The 25553-nt window shown below is 37.7% G+C and overlaps 1 protein-coding gene across 4 annotated transcripts in view; it reads left to right on the top strand.

Moving 5' to 3' along the window:
- RNF13 (ring finger protein 13) overlaps nucleotides 1-25553 on the top strand; it is a 230767-nt gene that overhangs the window by 123359 nt on the left and 81855 nt on the right. For all 4 annotated transcript variants that reach the window (XM_082625551.1, XM_082625552.1, XM_082625550.1 and 1 more), the window contains exon 3: nucleotides 6648-6728. In XM_082625551.1, coding sequence (XP_082481677.1) covers nucleotides 6648-6728 — 81 coding nt within the window. The remainder of the gene's footprint in view (nucleotides 1-6647; nucleotides 6729-25553) is intronic.

The raw sequence follows: 25553 nt of genomic DNA on the forward strand, positions 1-25553 counted from the left end.
CGGCGTCGGCGTCGGCGGGCCGCCTCGGCGTCGGCGGCGTCGGCGTCGGCGGGCCGCGTCGGCGTCGTCGGCGTCGGCGGCGGGCCGCGTCGGCGGCGGCGTCGGCGGCGGGCCGCGGCGACGGCCGCCCACACCCGTCTCCGAGGTCCGCGCCTTACCCGCGGCTCGCGCCTGTCTCCGGCGCTTCCCCAAGCAGCCCTCTTAATGCCCTCTCCTCGCGCACCAGGAAACAAAAGGGAAAAAAGTCTCTTGCCTCTTCGGCAGCTCCAGACCCTTTCCCCGGACTCCCTCCGGGCTAGCCGTGGTGCACTAACCCCTTCAGGCTCTCTTCCTGCCGCCAGCCCCAGTCCTCTCCCTGCGCTCTGACTGAAAGCCGATACCCGAGCCTCAGCTCCCAGCCCCCCCACCACGGCGGCCGAGCAGACAAGCCTCTTGGGCTGGTGTGTGCCTGAGGGCACCGATCCTCTGTGCCGGAATCTCTCCGCTTTGCCCTCCACACCCCTGTTGCTGTGCTCTCCTCCGCTACTCCGAAGCTTTCCCCCTCCGCCACCTGCAGTCTCCGCCCGCGAAGGGGCTTGTAGTGTGTAGAAACCTTCCCTCCTTCACGGCTCCCTCCCACTGGTGCAGGTCCCCTCCCTATCCTATTGTCTCTGTTTATTCTTTTTTACTTTTGCCCTACCCAGGTATGTGGGGAGTTTCTTGCCTTTTGGGGGGTCTGAGGTCTTCTGTCAGCGTTCAATAGGTGTTCTGTAGGAGTTGTTCCACGTGTAGATGAATTTCTGATGTATCTGTGGGGAGGAAGGTGATCTCCGCGTCTTACTCTTCCGCCATCTTCCTCCGGGGCCGACTTCAACAGTGACAGTTTTCCTTCTTCTTTTCCGATTTGGATTCCTTTGATTTCTTTTTCTTCTCTGATTGCTGTGGCTGAAACTTCCAGAACTATGTTGAATAATAGTAGTGAGAGTGGGCAACCTTGTCTTGCTCCTGATCTTAGTGGAAATGGTTTCAGTTTCTCACCATGATGTTGGCTGTGGGTTTGTCATATATGGCCTTTGTTATGTTGAGGTAAGTTTCCTCTATGCCTACTTACTGGAGGATTTTTATTATAAATGGGTGTTGAATTTTGTCAAAAGCTTTTTCTGCATCTATTGAGATGATCATATGGTTTTTATCCTTCAAGTTGTTAATATCGTGTATCACATTGATTGATTTGCATATATTGAAGAATCTTTGCATTCCTGGATAAACCCCACTTGATAATGGTGTGTGATCCTCTTAATGTGCTGTTGGATTCTGTCTGCTAGTATTTTGTTGAGGATTTTTGCATCTGTGTTCATCAGTGATACTGATCTGTAGTTTTCTTTTTTTGTGACATCTTTTTTTAAAATTAATTAATTAATTTATATTTTATTTTTGACTGCAGTGGGTCTTTGTTACTCTGCGTGGGCTGCCTCTAGTTGCGGCGAGCAGGGTTACTCTTCGTTGTGGTGCACGGGCTTCTCACTGCGGTGGCTTCTCTTGTTGCCAAGCATGGGCTCTGGATGCGCGGGCTTCAGTAGTTGTGGTGCACAGGCTAAGTTGCTCCATGGAATGTGGCATCCTCAGACCAAGGCTTGAACCCGTGTCCCCTGCATTGGCAGGCAGATTCTTAACCACTGTGCCACCAGGGAAGTCCCTTTTTGTGACACCTTTGTCTGGTTTTGGTATCAGGGTGATGGTGGCCTCATAGAATGAGTTTGGGAATGTTCCTCCCTCTGCTATATTTTGGAAGAGCTTGAGAAGGATAGGTGTTAGCTCTTCTTTAAATGTTTGACAGAATTTTCTTGTGAAGCCATCTGGTCCTGGGCTTTTGTTTGTTGGAAGATTTTTAATGACAGTTTCTATTTCAGTGCTTGTAATTGGTCTGTTTATATTTTCTATTTCTTCCTGGTTCAGTCTCAGAAGGTTTTGTTTTTCTAAGTATTTGTCCATTTCTTCCAGGTTGTCCATTTGACTGGCATATAGTTGCTTGTAGTAATCTCTCATGATCCTTTGTATTTCTGCAGTGTCGGTTGTTACTTCTCCTTTTTCATTTCTCAGTCTATTGATTTGAGTCTTTTCCCTTTTTTTCTTGATGAATCTGGCTAATGGTTTATCAATTTTGTTTATCTTCTCAAAGAACCAGCTTTTAGTTTTATTGATCTTTGGTATCGTTTCCTTCCTTTCTTTTTCATTTATTTCTGATCTGATCTTTATGATTTCTTTCCTCTGCTAACTTTGGTTTTTTTTTTTTTTGTTCTTCTTTCTCTAATTTAGGTGTAAAGTTGGGTTGGTTTTTTGAGATTTTTTTTGTTTCTTGAGGTAGGATTGTATTGCTTTAGACGTCCCTCTTAGAACTGCTTTTGCTGCATCCCATAGGTTTTGGGTCATCGTGTTTTCATTGTCATTTGTTTCTAGGTTTTTGTAATTTCCTCTTTGCTTTCTTCAGTGATCTCTTGGTTATTTAGTAGTATATTGTTCAGCTTCCATGTGTTTGTATTTTTTACAATATTTTTTCCTGTAATTGATATCTAGTCTTATAGCATTGTGGTCGGAAAAGATACTTAATACGATTTCAATATTCTTAAATTTACCAAGGCTTGATATGTGACCCAATATATGATCTATCCTGCAGAATATTCCATGAGCACTTGAGAAGAAAGTGTATTCTGTTGTTTTCGGATGGTATGTTCTGTAAATATCAATTAAGTCCATCTTGTTTAATGTGTCACTTAAAGCCTGTGTTTCCTTATTGTTTTACATTTTGGATGATCTGTCCATTGGTGAAAGTGGGGTGTTAAAGTCCCCTACTATGATTGTGTTACTGTCTTTTTCCCCTTTTATGGCTGTTAGCATTTGCCTTATGTATTGAGATGCTCCTATGTTGGGTGCATAAATATTTGCAATTGTTATATCTTCTTGGATTGATCCCTTGATCATTATGTAGTGTCCTTCTTTGTCTCTTGTAATAGTCTTTATTTTAAAGTCTATTTTGTCTGATATGAGAATTGTTACTCCAGCTTTCTTTTGATTTCCATTTGCATGGAATATCTTTTTCCATCCCCTCACTTTCAGTCTCTGTGTATCCCTAGGTCTGAAGTGGGTCTCTTGTAGATGGAATATATATGGGTCTTGTGTTTGTATCCATTCAGCCAGTTTGTGTCTTTTGGTTGGAGCATTTAATCCATTTACATTTAAGGTAATTATTGATATGTATGTTCCTATTACCATTTTCTTAATTGTTTTGGGTTTGTTATTGTAGGTCTTTTCCTTCTCTTGTGTTTCCTGCCTAGAGAAGTTCCTTTAGCATTTGTTGTAAAGCTGGTTTGGTGGTGCTGAATTCTCTTAGCTTTTGCTTGTCTGTAAAGGTTTTAATTTCTCCATCAAATCTGGATGAGATCCTTGCTGGGTAGAGTAATCTTGGTTGTAGGTTTTTCCTTTTCATCACTTTAAATATGTCCTGCCACTCCCTTCTGGCTTGCAGAGTTTCTGCTGAAAGATAAGCTGTTAACCTTATGGGGATTCCCTTGTGTGTTATTTGCTGCTTTTCCCTTGCTGCTTTTAATATTTTTTCTTTGTATTTAATTTTTGATATTTTGATCAATATGTGTCTTGGTGTGTTTCTTCTTGGATTTATCCTGTATGGGACTCTCTGCACTCCTGGACTTGATTATTTCCTTTCCCATATTAGGGAAGTTTTCAACTGTAATCTCTTTAAATATTTTCTCAATCCCTGTCTTCTTCTCTTCTTCTGGGACCCCTATAATTTGAATGTTGGTGTGTTTAATGTTGTCCCAGAGGTCTCTGAGACTGTCCTTAATTCTTCTCATTCTTTTTTCTTTATTCTGCTCTGTGGTAATTCCACTATTTTATCTTCCAGGTCACTTATCCATTCTTCTGCCTCAGTTATTCTGCTATTGATTCCTTCTAGAGAATTTTAAATTTCATTTATTGTGCTGTTCATCATTGTTTGCTCTTTAGTTCTTCTAGGTCCTTGTTAAACGTTTCTTGTATTTTCTCTATTCTTTTTCCAAGATTTTGGATCATCTTTACTATCATTACTCTGAATTCTTTTTCAGGTAAACTGCTTACTTCTTCATTTGTTTGGTCTGGTGGGTTTTTACCTTGCTCCTTCATCTGCTGTGTATTCCTCTGTCTTCTCATTTTGCTTAACTTACTGTGTTTGGGGTCTCCTTTTCACAGCCTGCAGGTTCCCAGTTCTCGTTGTTTTCAGTGTCTGCCCCCATTGAGTAAGGCTGCTTCAGTGGATTGTGTAGGCTTCCTGTTGGAGGGGACTGGTGCCTGTGTTCCAGTGGATGAGGCTGGATTTTGTCTTTCTGGTGGGTAGGACCGCATCTGGTGGTGTGTTTTGGTGTGTCTGTGAACTTATTATGATTTTAGGGAGCCTCTCTGCTAATGGATGGGGTTGTGTTCCTGTCTTGCTAGTTGTTTGGCATGGGGTGTCCAGCACTGGAGCTTGCTGGCTGTTGAGTAGAGCTCGGTCTTAGTGTTGAGACAGAGATCCCTGGGAGAGCTCTCACCGATTGATGTTACATGGGGCCAGGAGGTCTCTGGTGGTCCAAAGTCCTGAACTTGGCTCTTCCACCTCAGAGGCTCAGGCCAGAGCACCAAGACCCTGTCAGCCACAGAGCTTTCCACAACCAAACTGACTGCTTGTGTGCAATCTGGGTTTGTCACCTGGAGAAGTTTCCGCAAAGACCATATGAATTATTTATCAACTTCCAAACTCCACAGTCCAGAGGCCCCCCTTCGGATGTGCTGCCTCTCCCCTTCCACCCACACGTCCTATCCATTTCCAAATTTTAAAAGTACATTTTAAAAAAAGTACTGCCTGTACACATCTGTAATTTTTTTTGGTTTGTCTGTGTTGATCTAGATCTATTTACTTATTTTACAGTGGTGTCTTTGGCCTTGGAGGAGTTAAATGACTTTATCAAGTTCAAAGCTGATCATAATTTAATTGAATCAATTAAAGAAAGATGTTTTAATTAAGAGATTAAATGATACATTGTGATAATGAATATGAAAGCACTCTTTGACTCTAAAGCATTTTGTAAACCATACAGCACTCTGCAAATATGAATTATTTTTAAAGCAGGAAATTACTCTGAAGCATTGCTGGCCTCCAGGTATACTGCCAGGCTGATTATCCCAGAGGTAAAAGAATGGATAGTTTCAACAATCAAATTCAGATGCTTGAATCATACGATTTATTGAATTAATTACAAACATACAGTGAGAAGCATAGGTAAAAGATGGGTATGTTAATACACTCAGGTTAGGATGCAACTGGGAGGCAAGAGCCACACTACCTGAATCCTGTGTTTTCTGTTTTTAGTTTGTCTAGTCTCTGTGCTGCATCAGTTTTCCCTGGTGACAGTGTGGTTAGCAGGACCTGAGTTGAGGATGAGCAAGGGGGCTTGGGAAGGCGTCTGGATCCAGTGTTTGCTTGCTCTGTTGGAGAGAATTGAGGTATTTACATCTGAACACAGCTGTAGTTGGCTGTTAACCTACAGGGCTGTTTATCCGGGTGTCTCAGGCAGATGGCACATGAGGCTAAAATAAGGATCACCAGTGGGTGTTTGATTTAAGGACCACATAGCTATCAATCTGGATGTGTGACCTAATCCATGCTTTGTGAATATTTAAGGTTTGCTTCATCCTTCCATCTTTTGCTGTCTATACATAACATTCTTGCTTTGTGCCATCCTTTTAATCTATATTCAAAACAAATGAGTTCTAGCTTTTCTGTCTTTGGCGTATAGTTTACTGACAAGTATCTTAACTTCTGATATATCATATAAATTTCACCTGTGTTTCAAAAGTTACTTGTTTGCTATGTTTGCTTAGTTCATCTATCTTCCTTGTTTCTCTTGTTTTCTTTAAAGCACATTGAATATAGCATCTTAAATAATACAGCAAGCTCACTTCACAATTATTATTATTATCTTCTAAAAGCACAGCAGAGGTAGAGGACTGGTAAATATTGTAGCATAGGAATCTGTATCTATAAGGAAGGGGAATGTTGTTAAAGAGTTTGGATACCTTCAGCTCTCTCTATATATGTATTTCATTGAGTTTAGTCCTTTCATTGTTCAGCTCTGGATAAAAGTGTTCAGATTACTTAAAAAATGGCAGTATCTTAAAAGTATGATTTGATACTCCTTCTTTCTCTGGGGGAAAGTCATCTTTCAAAGCTATTGTTAGAAATCCTGCAAATCTCTTCTATTAAATCAGACCCTTATAGAGAAAATAAAATGGAACTCTTGCTGGAAAATAATCTGTCTAGAAAATTTCTTGTTAGGGAATTGTCTATGGGGAAAAACTCAGAAAAACAGTAGGTGGTTTAATGTTATAGAATTATTGCTTCTGTTTAATAATACTTACATGAAATCAGAATCCAATTTAAGCAGTTGTTTATGTAGTAAATTGTATACATTCCTTTCTATTTTAGTGGATGTGCATTTACAAAGTTGATTTTATTGTGATAAGCTGTGATAGTAAATCAAAATCGTGGAAATGACAACTTAAATAGTTTGACAGACTTTTTGTTTTTATTGTTATGTGTACATTGGTTGTAACTAGATTGTTTTTAATTTTATATTTAGTATAATTTTGAAAACGTGTCTCAGACATTTGATGACCTTCCAGCAAGATTTGGTTATAGACTTCCAGCTGAAGGTTTAAAGGTAAGAAAATAGTAATATATAATTAAAGGTATAGGATATTTAATAAAGTGATCTTTATTTCTCTTTATTTGTTTAAAGAGTGAAAATATTTCTATTACTTATCATAAAACTTATACATGTTCATTCGTAAAGACTATTCAAAAGGTATGAAGAAGAAAGTGAAAATCACCTATGGTTGTATTATTCTGAACTAGCTGCTGTTAACATTTGGTATATGATATTTCAGACCTGTTTTCTAGAATATGTGCCATGTGTGTGTTTGTAGATATACATGTGCATATATAGGTACAAATATATGTGCATATATATTTATGTGCATATATAATGAATCTGTATTTAATACTAATAGAAATATGCCACTTGGTTACCTGCCTTTTTTACTTTATTGTAAATCTAGAACATCTTTTCATGCTAATAGACAAGGATCTACATTTTTATTTGCTGTGGCTGCATGGTTTTGCCATATCATGAAATACTGTGTATTTTTGAACATTGGTTTGTTTAACTTTTTTAACAGTGGATATTTAGCTTGTCCAGTTTTTGCTAATACACTTTGCCCATTTTTAAATTAAGATGTCCATTCTTATTGATTTGTAAGAATACTTTATATATTAAAAGTGCCAATCTGTTGTTTGCCATATATGCCTCAGACCGTTTTTCTCAGTTTGTCCTTCATCTTTTAATTTTAAAGTGTCAGAAGTTCTGTTTATGTAGTTAAATATTGTTATCTTTCCCTTCTACTTCTGGAGTCATGCTTAGAAGTTCCTTCCCTATTCCAAAATAATATAAGATTTTTTATGTTATGTAAGTGAGAATACATGAAATTGTGTATATATGTACCACAGAAAGTTTTCAGTTTGTTCTTTCTTTCTTTATTTTTTAACTGACAAAGCAAAAGACTTTATTGGGAAGGGGCGCCCGGGTAGAGAGCAGCAGGGTAAGGGAACCCAGGAGAACTGCTCAACCACTTGGCTCGAGGTCTCAGGTTTTATGGTAATGGGGTTAGTTTTAGGGTTGTCTCTGGCCAGTCATCTTGCTTGGCCCATATTTGGTCTGACTCAGGGTCCTTCCTGGTGGCACATGTATCTCTCAGCCAAGATGGATTCCTGTTCTAACTTTCTTAAAATTCCTTATTTAAGTACCATGAAACTGTTATTCTCATTTAGGATAGCAGGCATCTCTGAGAGGGACATATCAGTTGTTAATTTTTTAAAGATTTTAAATTATTAAAAAAATTCCCAACGTTGTATAACTATTTGTCATTATAAATTTAAAAAAAAATTTATTTATTTATTTGTTTGTTTGTTTATTTATTTTTGGCTATGTCGGGTCTTAGTTGCTGCAACATGTGGGATCTTTCGTTGCAGTGCGCGGGCTTATCTCCAGTTGTGGCACGTGGGCTCAGTTGCCCCGCGTCATGTGGGATCTTAGTTCCCTGATCAGGGATCAAACCCACGTCCCCTTCATTGGAAGGCGGATTCCTAACCACTGGACCACCAGGGAAGTCCCCTGTAAAAATATTTAAACAGAAAAGAAGTATACAGAGGAAAAAGGAAAAAACCTTCCTGTACCCCTTCCTCATCTATACGTATTAATACCACTTCCTCTTCAGAGTTCAGCATCAGGGTGTTAATGTGCTCTTAGATCCTTTTCTAAATATGTAGTGCTTTTTAGTTCATAAATTTATGAACTTGTGAAGTTCATAAATGGTTATCATCTGTGAATGAGAAAGGTTTCTTAATTTTTATAGGGAAACCCATTCTAGCTAATTTATCTAGAAAGGGATTTATGAAGGGATAAAGATGTTCAGAGTATCATAGCCTGGAGAAGCATTTTCCAAACTGTTTCAGGAATAAAACCCAGAAGCACCTTGTAGAACTGGCTTGATGAAAGATTGATGGCAGCCACTGACTCCCAGAGAAAAACACGTCACCTTGTCTCTGATCAGGAAGCCTCTGTGGTCTTAAAACGGTCTGCCTCTATGACTACCAGATTAATCAGAGATACCCTTTGCCAAACTGTTTTCCTCAGATCTAACACCTGGATTTTTCTAATTGACAGACTCTAGACCACGTAGTTACTAGCCATATTCTTTCTTCCTTTCTTCCTTCCTTCCTTTCTTTCTTTCCTTCTTTCCTTTCTTCACCCATTTTTTAAAAATATCTTTATTGGAGCATAACTTCCTTACAATGTTGTGTTAGTTTCTGCTCTACAGCAGAGTGAATCAGCTATATGTATACATATATCCCCATATGCCCTCCCTCTTGAGCCTCCCTCCCACCCTCCCTATCCCACCCCTCTAGGAGGTCACAAAGCACGGAGCTGATCTCCCTGTGCAATGCAGCTGCTTCCCACTAGCCATCCATTTTACATTTGGTCGTGTATGTATGTCAGTGCCACTCTCTCACTTCGTCCCAGCTTCCCCTTACCCTGCTGTGTCCTCAAGTCCATTCTCTACGTCTGCGTCTTTATTTCTGCCCTGCCACTAGGTTCATCAGTACTGTTTTTGTTCTTTTGATTCTATATATGTGCGTTAGCATCCGGTATTTGTTTTTCTCTTTCTGACTTACTTCACTCTGTAGGACAGACTCTAGGTCCATCCACCTCATTACAAGTAACTCAATTTCGTTCCTTTTTATGGCTGAGTAATATTCCATTGTATACATGTGCCGCATCTTCTTTATCCATTCATCTGTCGATGGACACTTAGGTTGCTTCCGTGTCCTGGCTACTGTAAATAGAGCTGCAGTGAACATTGTGGTACATGTCTCTCTCTCTTTTTTTTTTTTAACTTATTTATTTATTTATTTATTTTTGGCTGTGTTGGATCTTCATTTCTGTGCGAGGGCTTTCTCTAGTTGCAGCGAGCGGGGGCCACTCTTCATCGCGGTGCGCGGGCCTCTCACTGTCGCGGCCTCTCTTGTTGTGGAGCACAGGCTCCAGACGCGCAGGCTCAGTAGTTGTGGCTTACGGGCCTAGTTGCTCCGCAGCATGTGGGATCCTCCCAGACCAGGGCTCGAACCCGTGTCCCCTGCATTAGGCAGGCAGATTCCCAACCACTGCGCCACCAGGGAAGCCCCATGACTCTTTTTGAATTATGGTTTTCTCAGGGTATATGCCCAGTAGTGGGATTGCTGGGTCATATGGTAGCTCTATGTTTAGTTTTCTAAGGAACCTCCATACTGTTCTCCATGGTTAGCCGTATACTTTAGTGAAATACCTGGCTATGAGGGAGGGAGGGCAATACATAGTAGTTGTCGTTGCTGTTATTTTTGTTGTTTTAGTCTGCTTTGGGAAGGTGGGGTTCCTAGCATGGGGAAAGATGTGGGCACTGTGAATGGAAGGTATCTACTACGGCGTTACTTTGCATCTGATCCCCCCCCCCCACATTAGCATTGTGTCTTAGGGAGTTTTCCACAGCCATGAAAAGAATGTTCCTGTTGAGCACTGTATGGTATTCTGTAATATGCATGACCATAGTTTATTAGTCATTTTCTATTAACAGATATTTCGGTTTCTTATCCAAAGTCCAGTTATTTCTCTAGGATAGAGGTTTGGAAGTGTAATTGATGATTCCATGGGTATGTATATCTAAAATTTTCTTAGATACACTAAATTACTTTTCTAGAAAGCTGTACTAATGGGTATGAGAATACCCATTTCCCTACACCCTTGCCAACACTGGATATTATCAGTCTTTTTAACTTCTGCCAATCTGATGGGCAAAAAGGATTATCTTCTTTTAATTTGCATTTCTCTGATTACCAGTGATTTTGAGCTGGCGTCTTTTCTTCCATTCAGCGTAAGGAGTCAGACAGTCCCTTTTCACTGAAGAACCTTTCTGCTTAGGAAGCTTGTTTTAAAGAGTTCCATAAACTCCTGATAGCCATATTCTTATTGGTGCTCCTCTGTGTTATTGTACATTTAGTTTACATTTAAAAGGAATTTTGACAACTGTATTTATTCACTGCCTGAGAAAAAATAGTGTTAAACATCTGCCAGCTTTTGTACTGTGACAATACAGGGCGAGTCCAGGAGGTAAAATACAGTGATAGTAAAGAGAGTATTCTAACAAATTGTTGGATCATTATGGGTAGCTTTTATATTTATGTGACTGGCTTGCCATTGCCCAGAGTCAGAATTCACAAATACTAGCCTACTTCTTATTGTTAAAAGGAGGACTTGATGGTAAAGTGGGGATGGCTTACTGTAGTGTAATGTCTATAAAACTAATTAAATGACTGTGTTAAAAATATAACCAAGTTAATTTAAAAATATTGTATGGTTATTAAGAGACATAGCTGAGAAATATTTTAACTTTTAAACTTTGGCCAGAGTGTTTAGTTGGGATAGTTTTTGTAGGCTTATGTTTTGTATTCTATAGATTTTATAGTATCACTGGATTCCACCATTTATAAGAGATCAGATATATATAACACATATCAGTTGAAATTCTGTGTTTACATTCCATTTACATATGCCCCAATATTAAGCTAATAGTAACCAAAGAAAATTTTAGCTATTTGAGCTTTAATGTAAAAATGTGAATCTTGCAAGGATTAAAATACGCCATGTTAGTGTTGTAGAAGTTTTAAAAGAAAGATTTGATCTTTTTACCTGAGGGAAGCTCTTTGTTTTCAGTTCTACATTTCAATTGGCTGTTTTGGCAGGTACCTTTTCCAGAAAACCTTTTTTTTTTTTTTTTGAGAATGGCTCAGGTCAAAAGGGAAGATGTATGGCATCAGTATGTTCCTTTAAATCTAAATACCTTATAAGAGACCTGGCAGTGAAATATCATATGGTCGTATGGTGTGGTCATTGTCCAGAGTTAGATACTCACAAGGAGTTCATTACTGAGAGTCCACTTCAGAAGGACTGAAGAGACACTTCAGAAGGTCTTTAACCTCTAGGTTGTTGATGTAACCCCATTCCCTCTCCTCCCTCACTAAAGGAAAAACCTACATGTAAGTGTTACTCTTTTGCCACATCCTTGCCAAGACTTGGTATTGTCAGAATTGTTTGCCAACTTGATGGATATGAAGTGGTATCTTACTGCTTTTACTTGGAATTTCCTGAATTATTAGTGAGATCAAGCATCTTTTTATAGTATTATTGGTCAATCAGGTTTCTTTTAGTTGGAATTATCTTTTTTTTAACTCATTTTTATATTGGTTTGTTAATTTTTAAAGTACTGATTTGTAGGAAACCAGACACGAATCCTTTATTTATATTGCCTTATAATATTTTCTTCTTTGGGCCTTTTAACTTTTTTAAAAAATAACAGCTCACTTTTTAAAATTGGTTAATGTGTTTTTTAAAAATAAATTTATTTATTTATTTATTTATTCATTTTTGGCTGCGTTGGGTCTTTGTTGCTGTGCACAGGCTTTAGTTGTGGCGAGCAGGGCTATTCTTCGTTACGGTGCACAGGCTTTTCATTGCGGTGGCTTCTCTTGTTGCAGAACACGGGCTGTAGGTGCGTGGCTTCAGTAGTTGCCGTACGTGGGCTTCAGTAGTTGTGGCTCACGGGCTCTAGAGCACAGGCTCAGTAGTTGTGGCGCACGGGCTTTGTTGCTCCATGGCATGTGGGATCTTCCTGGACCAGGGATCGAACCCGTGTCCCCTGCATTGGCTAGGTGGATTCTTAATCACTGTGCTGCCAGGGAAGCACTGTGTCTTTTAACTTTAAATTGCCTTTTAAAATTATGCCGAAGTTTAAATTTTAATGTAGACATCCTTTTTTTTTTTTTTTTTTTTTTTTTTTTTTCGGTATGCGGGCCTCTCACTGTTGTGGCCTTTTCCGTTGCAGAGCACAGGCTCCGGACGTGCAGGCTCAGCGGCCATGGCTCATGGGCCTAGCCACTCCGCGGCATGTGGGATCCTCCTGGACCGGGGCACGAACCCGTGTCCCCTGCATCGGCAGCGGACTCTCAACCACAGTGCCACCAGGGAAGCCCTAGACATCTTTTTGATGTTTTGCATTTTCTGTATCTTAAGTAATCCTTCCCTACCCTGAGGTCTTGAAATATTTTCCTCTGTTTAATCCAAAATATGTAAATTTTTCCCATGCCCCCAACTCCATGCTTAGGAGGTCTTTAATATACCCAGAATTATTTTATTGTATAGTGTAAAGTAGGCCTCTATTTTTACCTTTTTGAAATGAATAACCAACTACAAAACATCATTATTGCATAGTCAAGATTTTGCCGTGTAGATTTGTAATGCTAGCAAGGTTTCTTGCTAGACCCTCTGTGTATTATCAGTATCATGGAGTAATTCAGTTATACATTGAAGGCCAGTCTCAGGAAGATCAAGCTTTTCTAGGTTTCTTATTTCTGTACTTTTAAGAAGTGCCTTGATAGGTAGAGGGAATAATAATGATTATTAAAAATTCAAACCAAGGTTTATCTCTGATAAGTAAGACTAGTATCAGATTTCCTGAGTATTCCTATCAATGGTAAATCTTGTTTTCAGCAAAATACCTTTTGGGCTAGATTTACCATGATCATTGTATACAGTGTTTTTGTAATCTGGCACCCAGCCTAAGTTCTTCATGTGGATGAGAAGGCATAGAGGATAAAGGTCATGACATGCAGATTTGTCCTTGACTATCATTCCTAATATATTGAACAAAGGTACAAATAAAAGGTTCCTTATATGATAAATGATTTATTTTTCCTCATCATTATTCTTAAATTAATACCCTATATCATCACCAGTTAATTTTTCACAAACTATATTATTCTTTGAAAGTTAATTTACTAGTTAGTTCTAGGATTATCTTATAAGAAATGATTTTGTTTAATGTAAAGGCTTGAGGTTAGAAGAGAGATTTTTTTTTTTTGCTATGAAGGAAAATGCAAATATTGCAAGGAAAAGTGGTTGTTTGGATGCCTTATTTGTGAGACTTCCTTTGCGTTCTTTGTAGGGAAGATGTTCAATACCAGCTACTGTATTTTCCCTCCCTGAACACTTGACAGTTTTGTGATAGAAAGAAGTCTTGGTTAAGGGTGAATGTGCTTGGCTTCCTCACTCCTAGGAACTATTAACTATTGCAGTGTCACCTTCTATTTGTAGACTAAAACAGAGGTCAGAGTCTCCTTTTCAAAGGAAAAATAAGGAAATAGCACCATCAAAGTAAGGAGTAAAACCACCTGGCTATACATAAAATGAGAATTCTAAAATATAAAGACATTTTCAAATGTACCAACTTAGATCATATTCAAAGAATGCTTCTTCAGTGACTTTTGAACTTATAAAATAAACCTTTTCATGTTAATTTCAAAAGTGATGGTTGCTCATTCATTTATTATGAATCAGAGATGTAGAAAATAATGAAGAATTATTTCATTATGACGGTTTATCACTTAGAAGTGGGGAGGTAGGGAGAGAGCATAAAGTGGAGGGCCTGAAAAGAATGCATGGGAAATTCTGCACGTATCCCACCCATCTTATCTGGAATTCCCAAAATCCAACCTTGATTCTTTTCCTTTGTTCCACGGTTTGGTCCCTAGTCTCTTCCACCATCCTTGGACCTACCCGCTTTGTTCTGTTTATCTTCTACCACCTTGGAAGTCAGCGGAGGCTTAGGTATCTGATACCATAAATCAACACAGCTCCCCTGCATACATCCCTGTTTCATTACTGGGCATTTTTGTTGTTTGTTCACTTAGTAGTTTTCATTAGATTTTCTTGCTGGCTTTCTCAATCTGATATGGTAAAAAGGTAATTTTTTAATTCTTTTGCCCGTGAAAAAATATTTTTCTGATTATAAAAGTAATATATGGTCACTATAAAAATTAAGATGATATAGGACATGTATAAAGAAGAATATGAAAATCATACATAATTCCACAACCAAGAGATTATAGTCCAACTATGTGAGTTTTCATAGATACATTTATGACTTTATTTTATGCATTTATATATGTTATTTTGCAACTTTTTAAAATTTGGCAATATCATGGCATATCCAATATCATGGATATCTTTTTGTGTAAAAATATATGTATTCATATTGTCAGTAGAAATTCTGCAATTTATTGTAACACTTGAATTATACCATACTGTAACCAATTCCCTGTGTCATTGGGCATTTAGATTGCTTTTAATTTTTAAAAATTATGAAATATTGCAAACATAGAATAGAGTAAGGGAATAATAGAACATCCAATATACCTACTATTGATACTTAGATGTTAATATTTTACCATTTTTTAAAGAGGAAATAAAATGTTACCAATTCCATTGGAACATTATTTTTATCCTTCCAATTCCATTCCCTTATCTTCCCCCTCATAGGTAATCATTACCCTGAAATTTATGTATATATTTTCCATTTAATGTTATAAAACATGTTACCTTATATAAGCATCTATAAACACTATTGTGCTTGCTTTTAAACTTTGTTTGGTCAGGCTTTTAAACTTGCTTTTTTCATCTAATACTATATTTGAAATTTATGTTATTATATAGTTCTTAATTCATTTTAAAGAATAGTACTCCATTTAATGAATATGCCACAATTAATATTTTTTTTATTCTTTTGTTGGTAGTTGTGTAAGATGTCAGTTTTTTGCTATATAGTGTTGCAGTGAAAGTCCTTAAAAATGTCACCTTGGGAGGAACACTCCCAAATTCATTCTACGAGGCCACCATCACCTTGATACCAAAACCAGACAAGGATGTCACAAAGAAAGAAAACTACAGGCCAATATCACTGATGAACATAGATGCAAAAATCCTCAACAAAATACTAGCAAACAGAATCCAACAGCACATTAAAAGGATCATACACCATGATCAAGTGGGGTTTATTCCAGGAATGCAAGGATTCTTCAATATACGCAAATCAATCAACGTGATACACCATATTAACAAATTGAAGGAGAAAAACCATATGATCATCTCAATAGATGCAGAGAAAGCTTTCGACAAAATTCAACACCCATTTATGATAAAAACCCTGCAGAAAGTAGGCATAGAGGGAACTTTCCTCAACATAATAAAGGCCATATATGACAAACCCACAGCCAGCATCGTCCTCAATGGTGAAAAACTGAAACCATTTCCACTAAGATCAGGAACAAGACAAGGTTGCCCACTCTCACCACTCTTATTCAACCTAGTTTTGGAAGTTTTAGCCACAGCAATCAGAGAAGAAAAGGAAATAAAAGGAATCCAAATTGGAAAAGAAGAAGTAAAGCTGTCACTATTTGCAGATGACATGATACTATACATAGAGAATCCTAAAGATGCTACCAGAAAACTACTAGAGTTAATCAATGAATTTGGTAAAGTTGCAGGATACAAAATTAATGCACAGAAATCTCTGGCATTCCTATATACTGATGATGAAAAATCTGAAAGAGAAATCAAGGAAACACTCCCATTTACCATTGCAACAAAAAGAATAAAATCTCTAGGAATAAACCTACCTAAGGAGACAAAAGACCTGTATGCAGAAAATTATAAGACACTGATGAAAGAAATTAAAGATGATACAAATAGATGGAGAGATGTACCATGTTCTTGGATTGGAAGAATCAACATTGTGAAAATGACTCTACTACCCAAAGCAATCTACAGGTTCAATGCAATCCCTATCAAACTACCACTGGCATTTTTCACAGAACTAGAACAAAAAACTTCACAATTTGTATGGAAACACAAAAGACCCCGAATAGCCAAAGCAATCTTGAAAACGAAAAATGGAGCTGGAGGAATCAGGCTCCCTGACTTCAGACTATACTACAAAGCTACAGTAATCAAGACAGTATGGTACTGGCACAAAAACAGAAAGATAGATCAATGGAACAGGATAGAAAGCCCAGAGTTAAACCCACGGACATATGGTCACCTTATCTTTGATAAAGGAGGCAGGAATGTACAGTGGAGAAAGGACAGTCTCTTCAATAAGTGGTGCTGGGAAAACTGGATAGGGACATGTAAAAGTATAAGATTAGATCACTCCCTAACACCATACACAAAAATAAGCTCAAAATGGATTAAAGACCTAAATGTAAGGCCAGACACTATCAAACTCTTAGAGGAAAACATAGGCAGAACACTCTATGACATAAATCACAGCAAGATCCTTTTTGACCCACCTCCTAGAGAAATGGAAATAAAGACAAAAATAAACACATGGGACCTAATGAAACTTCAAAGCTTTTGCACAGCAAAGGAAACCATAAACAAGACCAAAAGACAACCCTCAGAATGGGAGAAAATATTTGCAAATGAAGCAACTGACAAAGGATTAATCTCCAAAATTTATAAGCAGCTCATGCAGCTCAATAACAAAAAAACAAACAACCCAATCCAAAAATGGGCAGAAGACCTAAATAGACATTTCTCCACAGAAGATATACAGACTGCCAACAAACACATGAAAGGATGCTCAACATCTTTACTCATTAGAGAAATGCAAATCAAAACTACCATGAGATATCATCTCACACCAGTCAGAATGGCCATCATCAAAAAATCTACAAACAATAAATGCTGGAGAGGGTGTGGAAAAAAGGGAAAACTCTTGCACTGCTGGTGGGAATGTGAATTGGTACAGCCGCTATGGAGAATGGTATGGAGGTTCCTTAAAAAACTACAAATAGAACTACCATATGACCCAGCAATCCCACTACTGGGCATATACCCTGAGAAAACCATAATTCAAAAAGAGACATGTACCAAAATGTTCATAGCAGCCCTATTTACAATAGCCCGGAGATGGAAACAACCTAAGTGTCCATCATCAGATGAATGGATAAAGAAGATGTGGCACATATATACAATGGAATATTACTCAGCCATAAAAAGAAATGAAATTGAGCTATTTGTAATGAGGTGGATAGGCCTAGAGTCTGTCATACAGAGTGAAGTAAGTCAGAAAGAGAAAGACAAATACTGTATGCTAACACATATATATGGAATTTAAGAAAAAAAAATGTCATGAAGAACATAGGGGTAAGACAGGAATAAAGACACAGACCTACTAGAGAATGGACTTGAGGATATGGGGAGGGGGAAGGGTAAGCTGTGACAAAGTGAAAGAGCGGCATGGACATATATACACTACCAAACGTGTGGTAGATAGCTAGTGGGAAGCAGCCGCATAGCACAGGGAGATCAGCTCTATACTTTGTGACTGCCTGGAGGGGTGGGATAGGGAGGGTGGGAGGGAGACGCAAAAGGGAGGGGATATGGAAACATATGTATATGTATAACTGATTAAATTTGTTATAAAGCAAAAAAATAAAATAAAATTAAATTAAAAAAAAATGTCACCTTGTGTACAGTATAACTAAGTGCCATTTCACACTCATCAGGTTAGTGGAAAAAAAAGTCTTTCAGTGGCTAGCAAGGAAATGGGAAACCAAGTATTCTTGTATATGGCTGGTATATGAGTTTCTGACCAACTTGGAGATTTTGATAGTATATTCCTTTTTGTCTAAGTGAGAGTTTGCCGTGATGAAATAATTTATTTTTCCCACATTTAATATATTTCTTATTTCATTTAATGGATAAGTCAGTGATCACCTTTGAAATTAACAGAAAAACTAATACCAGTACCAACACTTACTATTTTGTATCGTTCTTCCTACTTTTATCTGTTTACCTGCACTACCTCTTCGTGCTATTTGCCATTCTCTTTGAATACCGAATATTGAAATAATTTCTGTAATTAGGATCTGACCATTTCCATCAGTAATTTTAAGTCCTGACCCCCCTTAATCAGATTGATAACCAGATTATATTCAACTGTAGTTAACTATCAATAGATTGTGCTCAACTATGACTGAGTTATGATGATAACAAATTGCAAACAGCAGATGATATAGTGAGTAATGAATGATCGAAAGTCTTTGTTTCTTTCTTTAGAAAACAATGTGTTTTTGGCTTCATTACAAAAGAATTCCTTTTACTCAGGTTTCACTTTTGTTTGCAAAACTGAAGGAGAATTTCTTTGCTGTCTCTTACGTTTTCACACATTTACTTTCCGTATTTGTTTCCGAACTTTTTTGTTATCAAAGATTTTGTTAAGAATTCTGTAACTGATTAACACATTTAAAGCTTTTATGTTCTTAGAGGATCTGCCAAGCACTACAGAATACAAAATACTAATAAATATTCCTTACTGGCGTGTATTGATTATATGGCAGTTTAGAAGGCCATCTTAAAGGGCATGTAATTACAGTGTAAGCTCAATCCACTTAAAATTCCTCTTGTTTATAAAGATACTATCTTGTTGGATGTAGCAAGTCCTACAAGTATACCAGTGTTTTGATCTTCTAAATTTCAGCCTGTTGGTTCAGACTGAAGTGAGAATTCTTGATTTTTTTTTTTTTTCTTAAGAATGATAATGGTGTGCATGGGTATGCTGGTAGAGTGGTATGTAACATATTAACTAAAAGGTATTGTCCACCAGAGGGCGCATTTTGTTTTCTAAAATGTCAAGATAATATCCACTGAGTGAAGCAGTATCTGTATATGCTGAATGAGAAGCATGTACCAGATGGACTCTTCTTCATAGAGCTTGAATATTGTAAAATTAAAATCCTGACAAACAACTACTTCTATGTTAAGTAAAACTCAAGGCTATAGTCTTGAAATTTTTATCAATTATGTTGTAATTTTTTTTGTTTTTTTTTTGTTTTGTTTTTTTTGCGGTACATGGGCCTCTCACTGTTGTGGCCTCTCCCGTTGAGGAGCACAGGCTCCGGACGCGCAGGCTGAGCGGCCATGGCTCACGGACCCAGCCGCTCCGCGGCATGTGGGATCCTCCCGGACCGGGGCACGAACCCGCGTCCCGTGCATCGGCAGGCGGACTCTCAACCACTGCGCCACCAGGGAAGCCCTATGTTGTAATTTTTAAGATTTAAATTTGATAATAGAAAAACCAAAGGATTGTCAACCAGATCTCTTATGATTTCTCTTTATTTAAATCTTTCAACATCAATTTGAGTGAAAAAGGAATTGTTGATCTTATTTCCTAGCTTTATCCTAGACACCATGATTTATTGCCCCTCCTCCTTTTTTTCTTTTTAATGATAAGATCACTAGCAAATTATTTAAGTCTGCAGATTAGTTTGAAGTAGTAAACTTTGGGAGAAGATATTTGTTAATTTACATTAAATGTGAAATTTTATTTGCAATCAAGTTAATATTTTGATGATATAAGGAAAGATATAGTAGATGTTTAGCAAGATAAATTATATTTAGATAGGATGGCCAATACTCTAAAACCAAGAGGTGATCGATTAAGCATTTGGAATATATTTCTACTTACCCAGTGTGATCTAGGAAACAGAAAAGAAAAAAGAGGAATGCATCTCCATCAGATAAAAATGTCTTGTTATCTGCAAAAACAGTAGTTATCACTGGTGACAGTGGACTGGAGCCTGTGCAAAGGGGCTGTCCACTTCAAGAGCATTCATGAGACATGTGTTTCTAGATGGCCTTGTATTAGGTGATATATATATTCAACAGATATTATTTTTTGGGGTAAGAATTTAACAAACAACATTAATAGTAAAAACAGGGGTATTTAAGGTACAATCATAAGTCATGCTAAAAACCGTCTGATTCAGTGACCAGCCTCACGTCCCCATGTTTTGTAAGTAACGATTTTATTGAGATATAGTTCACATACCATACAGTTCATCCATTTAGTTTGTTTCAGTGGCTTTTGATGGTGTCCTTTGAAGTACAAAAGTTTTAAATTTTGATTAAATTCAGTTTTTCTGTTGTTTCTCTTACTGTTTATGCTTTTGGTAGTATCATATCTAAAAAACCAGTGCCTAATCCAAAGTCATGAAGATTTATGCATGTTTTCTTCCAGGACTTTTGTTGTTTTAGTTCTCAGATTTAGATCTTTAGTTCATTTTGATTTAATTTTTATATATAGTATTGGGTAGGGATCCAGTGTAATTCTTTTGCATGTGTATATCCAGTTGCTTCGCCACCACTTGTTGAAAAAACTATTTTTTTCCATTGAATTATCATGACACCCTGGTAAAAACCAAGTCAGTTGATCATAAATATGAAGGTTTATTTCTGGAATCTGTATTCTGCTCCGTTCATCTATATGTCTGTCTATATGCCAGCACCATACTGTTTTGATTACATAGCTATATACTAGTAAGTTTGAAACTGGAAAGTGTGGATCCTCCAATTCTCCTTTTCAACATTATTTTGGCCTTTCTGGGTACCCTGGATTTCCATTTGAACTTTAGGATCACCTTGTCAATTTCTGCACAAAAAAAAATCCAGCTGGGATTTTTTTTTTTTTTTTTTTTTTTGGCGGTACGCGGGCTTCTCACTGCTGTGGCCTCTCCCGTTGCGGAGCACAGGCTCCGGATGCGCAGGCTCAGCGGCCATGGCGCACGGACCCAGCCGCTCCGCGGCATGTGGGATCTTCCCAGACCGGAGAACGAACCCGTGTCCCCTGCATCGGCAGGCGGACTCTCACCCACTGCGCCACCAGGGAAGCCCCCAGCTGGGATTTTGATACAGATTGCATCGAAATTGTAGATTTATGGAGTATTATCATCCTAACAATATTGTCTTCTGATCTATGAACATGAACCCTTTCCATTTATTTAGATCTTCTTTAATATCTTTTAACAAGGTTTGTAACTTTTAGTATACAGGTCTTGCATTTCTTTTATTAAATTTATTACTAAGTATTTTATTATTTTTAATACTATTATAAATGATATTGTGTTCCTAGTTTGCTTTTCAGATGGCTCATTGTAAGTATATAGAAATACAATGGATTTTTTATATTGATCTTGTATTCTGCAACCTTGCTGAACTTGATTTTTAGTTCTAATTATTCTTAAGTGGATTTCTTAAGATTTTCTGAGTAAGATCATACCATCTGCAAATAGAGATAATTTTACTTCTTCCTTTCCAATTTGGATGCCTTTTCTTTTTTCCCCCTCACTGCCCTGAAAAGAACTGCCAGTACATTTTTGTTTTTTATTTTTTAAATTTATTTTGTATTTTTACTTTTTTTTAATTGAAGTATAGTTGATTTACAATGTTGTGTTAGTTTCTGGTGTACAGCAAAGTGATTCAGTTACACATAGATACATACGTATGTATGTGTGTATTCTTTTCTAGATTCTTTTCCATTACAGGTTATTACAAGATATTGAATATAGTTCCCTGTGCTATACAGTAGGACCTTGTTGTTTATCTATTTTGTAGAAAGTAGTGTGTATCTGTTAATTCCAAGCTCCTAATTTATCCCTCCCCCTCTTTCCCCTTTGGTAACCTTGTTTGTTTTCTATGTCTATGAGTCTGTTTCTGTTTTTATTTTGTAAGTAAGTTTCATTTCTACCCTTTTTTTTAGATTCCACATATAAGTGATATCGTATGATATTTGTCTTTCTCTGTCTGACTTAACTTCACTCAGTATGACAATCTCTAGGTCCATCCATTTGCTGCACATGGCATTATTTTGTTCTTTTTTATGGCTGAGTAATATTCCATTGTATATTATATATGTACCACATCTTCTTTATCCATTCCTCTGTTGATGGACATTTAGGTTGCTTCCATGTCTTGGCTATTGTAAATAGTGCTGCAATGAACATTGGGGTGCATGCATCTTTTCGAATTATGGTTTTCTCCAGGTATATGCTCAGGAGTGGGATTACTGGGTCATGTGGTAGTTGTATTTTTAGTTTTTTAAGGGACCTCCATACTGTTTTTCAGTTTACATACTGGCTGTACCAATTTACATTCCCACCAACAGTGTAGGAGGGTTCCCTCTTTTCCACACCCTCTCCAGCATTTATTATTTGTAGACTTTTTGATGATGGCCATTCTGACTGGTATGAGATGATACCTCATTGTGTTTTCATTTGCATTTCTCTAATAATTAGCGATGTTGAGCATCTTTTCATGTGCCTTTTGGCCATCTGTAGTCTTCTTTGGAGAAATGTCTATTTAGGTCTTCTGCCCGTTTTTGGATTGGGTTGTTTGTTTTTGATATTGAGCTGTATGAGCTGTTTGTGTGTTTTGGAGATTAATCCCTTGTCAGTTGCATCATTTGCAAATATTTTCTCCCATTCTGTACGTTGTTTTTGTGTTTTGTTTATGGTTTCCTTTGCTGTGCAAAAGCTTTTAAGTTTGATTAGGTCCCATTAGTTAAGAGGATTTCTAATTTGAGCCTTCTTTATGTGATTCACCTTATAAAAATTTAGTGATTACCAACCATATCAAATACTGTGGAAGTATGTACACTCAAAATCATTGCAGTTTTGTGAGAGTTTTTTTTCTCAGTCCTATCTGAACAATTTTAATATGAGTAGATATGAGTTATATTCAGTATTTATAAATTGAAAAGTTGATAAATATAAAACCAGGAAGGGGCGTGTTACACTAGGATGCACTCGAGAGTAACAGGTACTTTAGTTACATCGAAATGGTTCGATGCTACCGTTTCCCTTCTTGACACCTGGTATTTTCTTCTTTAAATAGTTTGAGCTTTTTTTCTTTTCCAAGTATATTTGTTTAGCACAAATATCATAATGGAAATAATAACTTTAAGGAATAATCTGTAGTCCCACTAATCTCACCAAAATCATTTTCTTTTTGTGTTTATATTAAATTTGAAAGACAATGTTTTGAAGAAAAAGACCATCATTTGAGTCAGCTCTAGGTTTGACTCAAATTAACAGTGGAATGTTAATTGGGTATGTTATCTTCTTTGATGCTGAAGTTTCTTCTCTACAATGGGAATGATAATGCCTTTGTGATCTGTGATCCTCAGTTGTAACTATAAAGCTATCTGTGTATTCGGGGACTTCAGTTTAGTAATGATAGTTAACAAATAACAAATAACTTGGAACACCAGTTGTCTATAAACCACCTTGTGGACTTTTATATAATCTCATGAAAGATGCTGGGATTATAAGAGAAAATAGGAAGGTATGAGAAAAAGAAGAAAAAAACAGAGTGCTAGTGATTTTAATAAGCACATAAGTTCTGTCATAGAAGTGGCGATAATATTAGCACAATGTCAAAATTATTAGAGTGCTGTGCTGAGAATAGGAAGCTTGGAACTTAGTTTTGGTTTAATTCATATCTTTGTGAAGATGAGCAGTGTACTAAAATGGGAAGAAGCTGGACTTTTGGGTCAGAGTTACTGGACTTCAAATTCTGGTTCTATCACTGGGCAAGTTATTCAACTTCTTTAGGTCTACCTATTTGTCTGTAATAGTACATATCCAGTAGACTAGTGTGAGGAAAGTGGCTACTTATTATTTCCTTCCTTCTCTTATTTTGGGTTTAATTTGCTCTTATTTTTTCCAGTTTCTTTAGATGAACATTGAGGTCATTAATTTGAAACCTTTCCTCTTTTCTAATATAGGTATTTAGATCTATAAATTTTGGTCTAGGGCTTTCCTGGTGGCGCAGTGGTTGAGAGTCCGCCTGCTGATGCAGGGGACACAGGTTCGTGCCCCGGTCCGGGAAGATCCCACATGCCGCGGAGCAGCTGGGCCCGTGAGCCATGGCCACTGAGCCTGTGCGTCTGGAGCCTGTGCTCCGCAACAGGAGAGGCCACAACAGTGAGAGGCCCGCGTACCGCAAAAAAAAAAAAAAAAAATAAAAAATTTGCTCTAAGTATTATTTTAGCTGTGTCCCACAAATTTTGGTAAGCTGTATTTTTATTTTCATTTGCTTCAAATGTTTAGGGCTAATGTGGCTTACTTCTGAGGCAGGAGTCTTCTGAGGACTCTATTTCATGCTATGTGTAAAACTATTCCCAGCCCTGTGTGAACTCCAGAGATTGTTCTGTTTACTCCTTTCTCATGGTTCTTTCTTAGTTTTGGTAGTTCCCTCACATATGTATGCAGATTACTACTCAGCCAACGACTTGAGTGAATGCCTCTACATATATCTGGAGCTCTCTTTGCAGTTCGCCCCTCCCCAGTGTTGTGTCCCACAAAATCTAGCTGTGTTGACCTCCCCAAATTATTTTTTTTTTTTTTTTTTTTTTTTATTTTTTATTTTTTGCTGTACGCGGGCCTCTCACTGCTGTGGCCTCTCCCGTTGCGGAGCACAGGCTCCGGACACACAGGCTCCGCGGCCATGGCTCGCGGGCCCAGCCGCTCCGCGGCACGTGGGATCTTCCGGGATCGGGGCACGAACCCGTGTCCCCTGCATCGGCAGGCGGACTCTCAACCACTGCGCCACCAGGGAAGCCCCCTCCCCAAATTATTAATTGTCTCCTCAACTTGTTGAGACTACCAGACTCTGTTGGGTTCCCCTGCCCTGTTCTGAGGCCTGGAATCTCTCCAGGCAGTGAGCTAAGGTTTTTATAGGGCTCATCTCATTTGTTTCCTTTTCTCAGGAATCACTGTTGTGCTGTTCGTTGTCCAGTGTTTGAAAGCTGATGTTTCATATCTTTTTTTGTTGTTGTTCTCTAGTTAATTAAAGCAAGATGTTAAAACTAGCCCGTGTTATTCCATCATGGCTGGGAAGTGGAAGTTCAGCTTAGCATCCAGTACGTAATTGATAAAGGTTAATTATCAAATCCATTAAAACAAATCACTCAAAAATTCTCATTTGAGGAAATTATTAAGATGAGTGACTTTAGAACTACGTATCAACATTGTGTAAATGTGCTTTCTTTTCTTTTTTTTGTTTGCTTTTAATCTCAGTGCAATTAATAAACAAGTATAGTAGTCTGGGACTTTTTTTTAATTAAAACTTTGACAGTTTTATAATATTAAAATGAGTTAAATTTTGTTTCTAATGCTTGTGAGCTTTTTCAGAAATAATGTTCTAAAAATAGTTGGTCTTGGG

Source organism: Mesoplodon mirus, assembly GCF_964341445.2.
Source record: "Mesoplodon mirus genome assembly, chromosome: 6".
Classification (NCBI taxonomy): Eukaryota; Metazoa; Chordata; class Mammalia; order Artiodactyla; family Ziphiidae; genus Mesoplodon; species Mesoplodon mirus.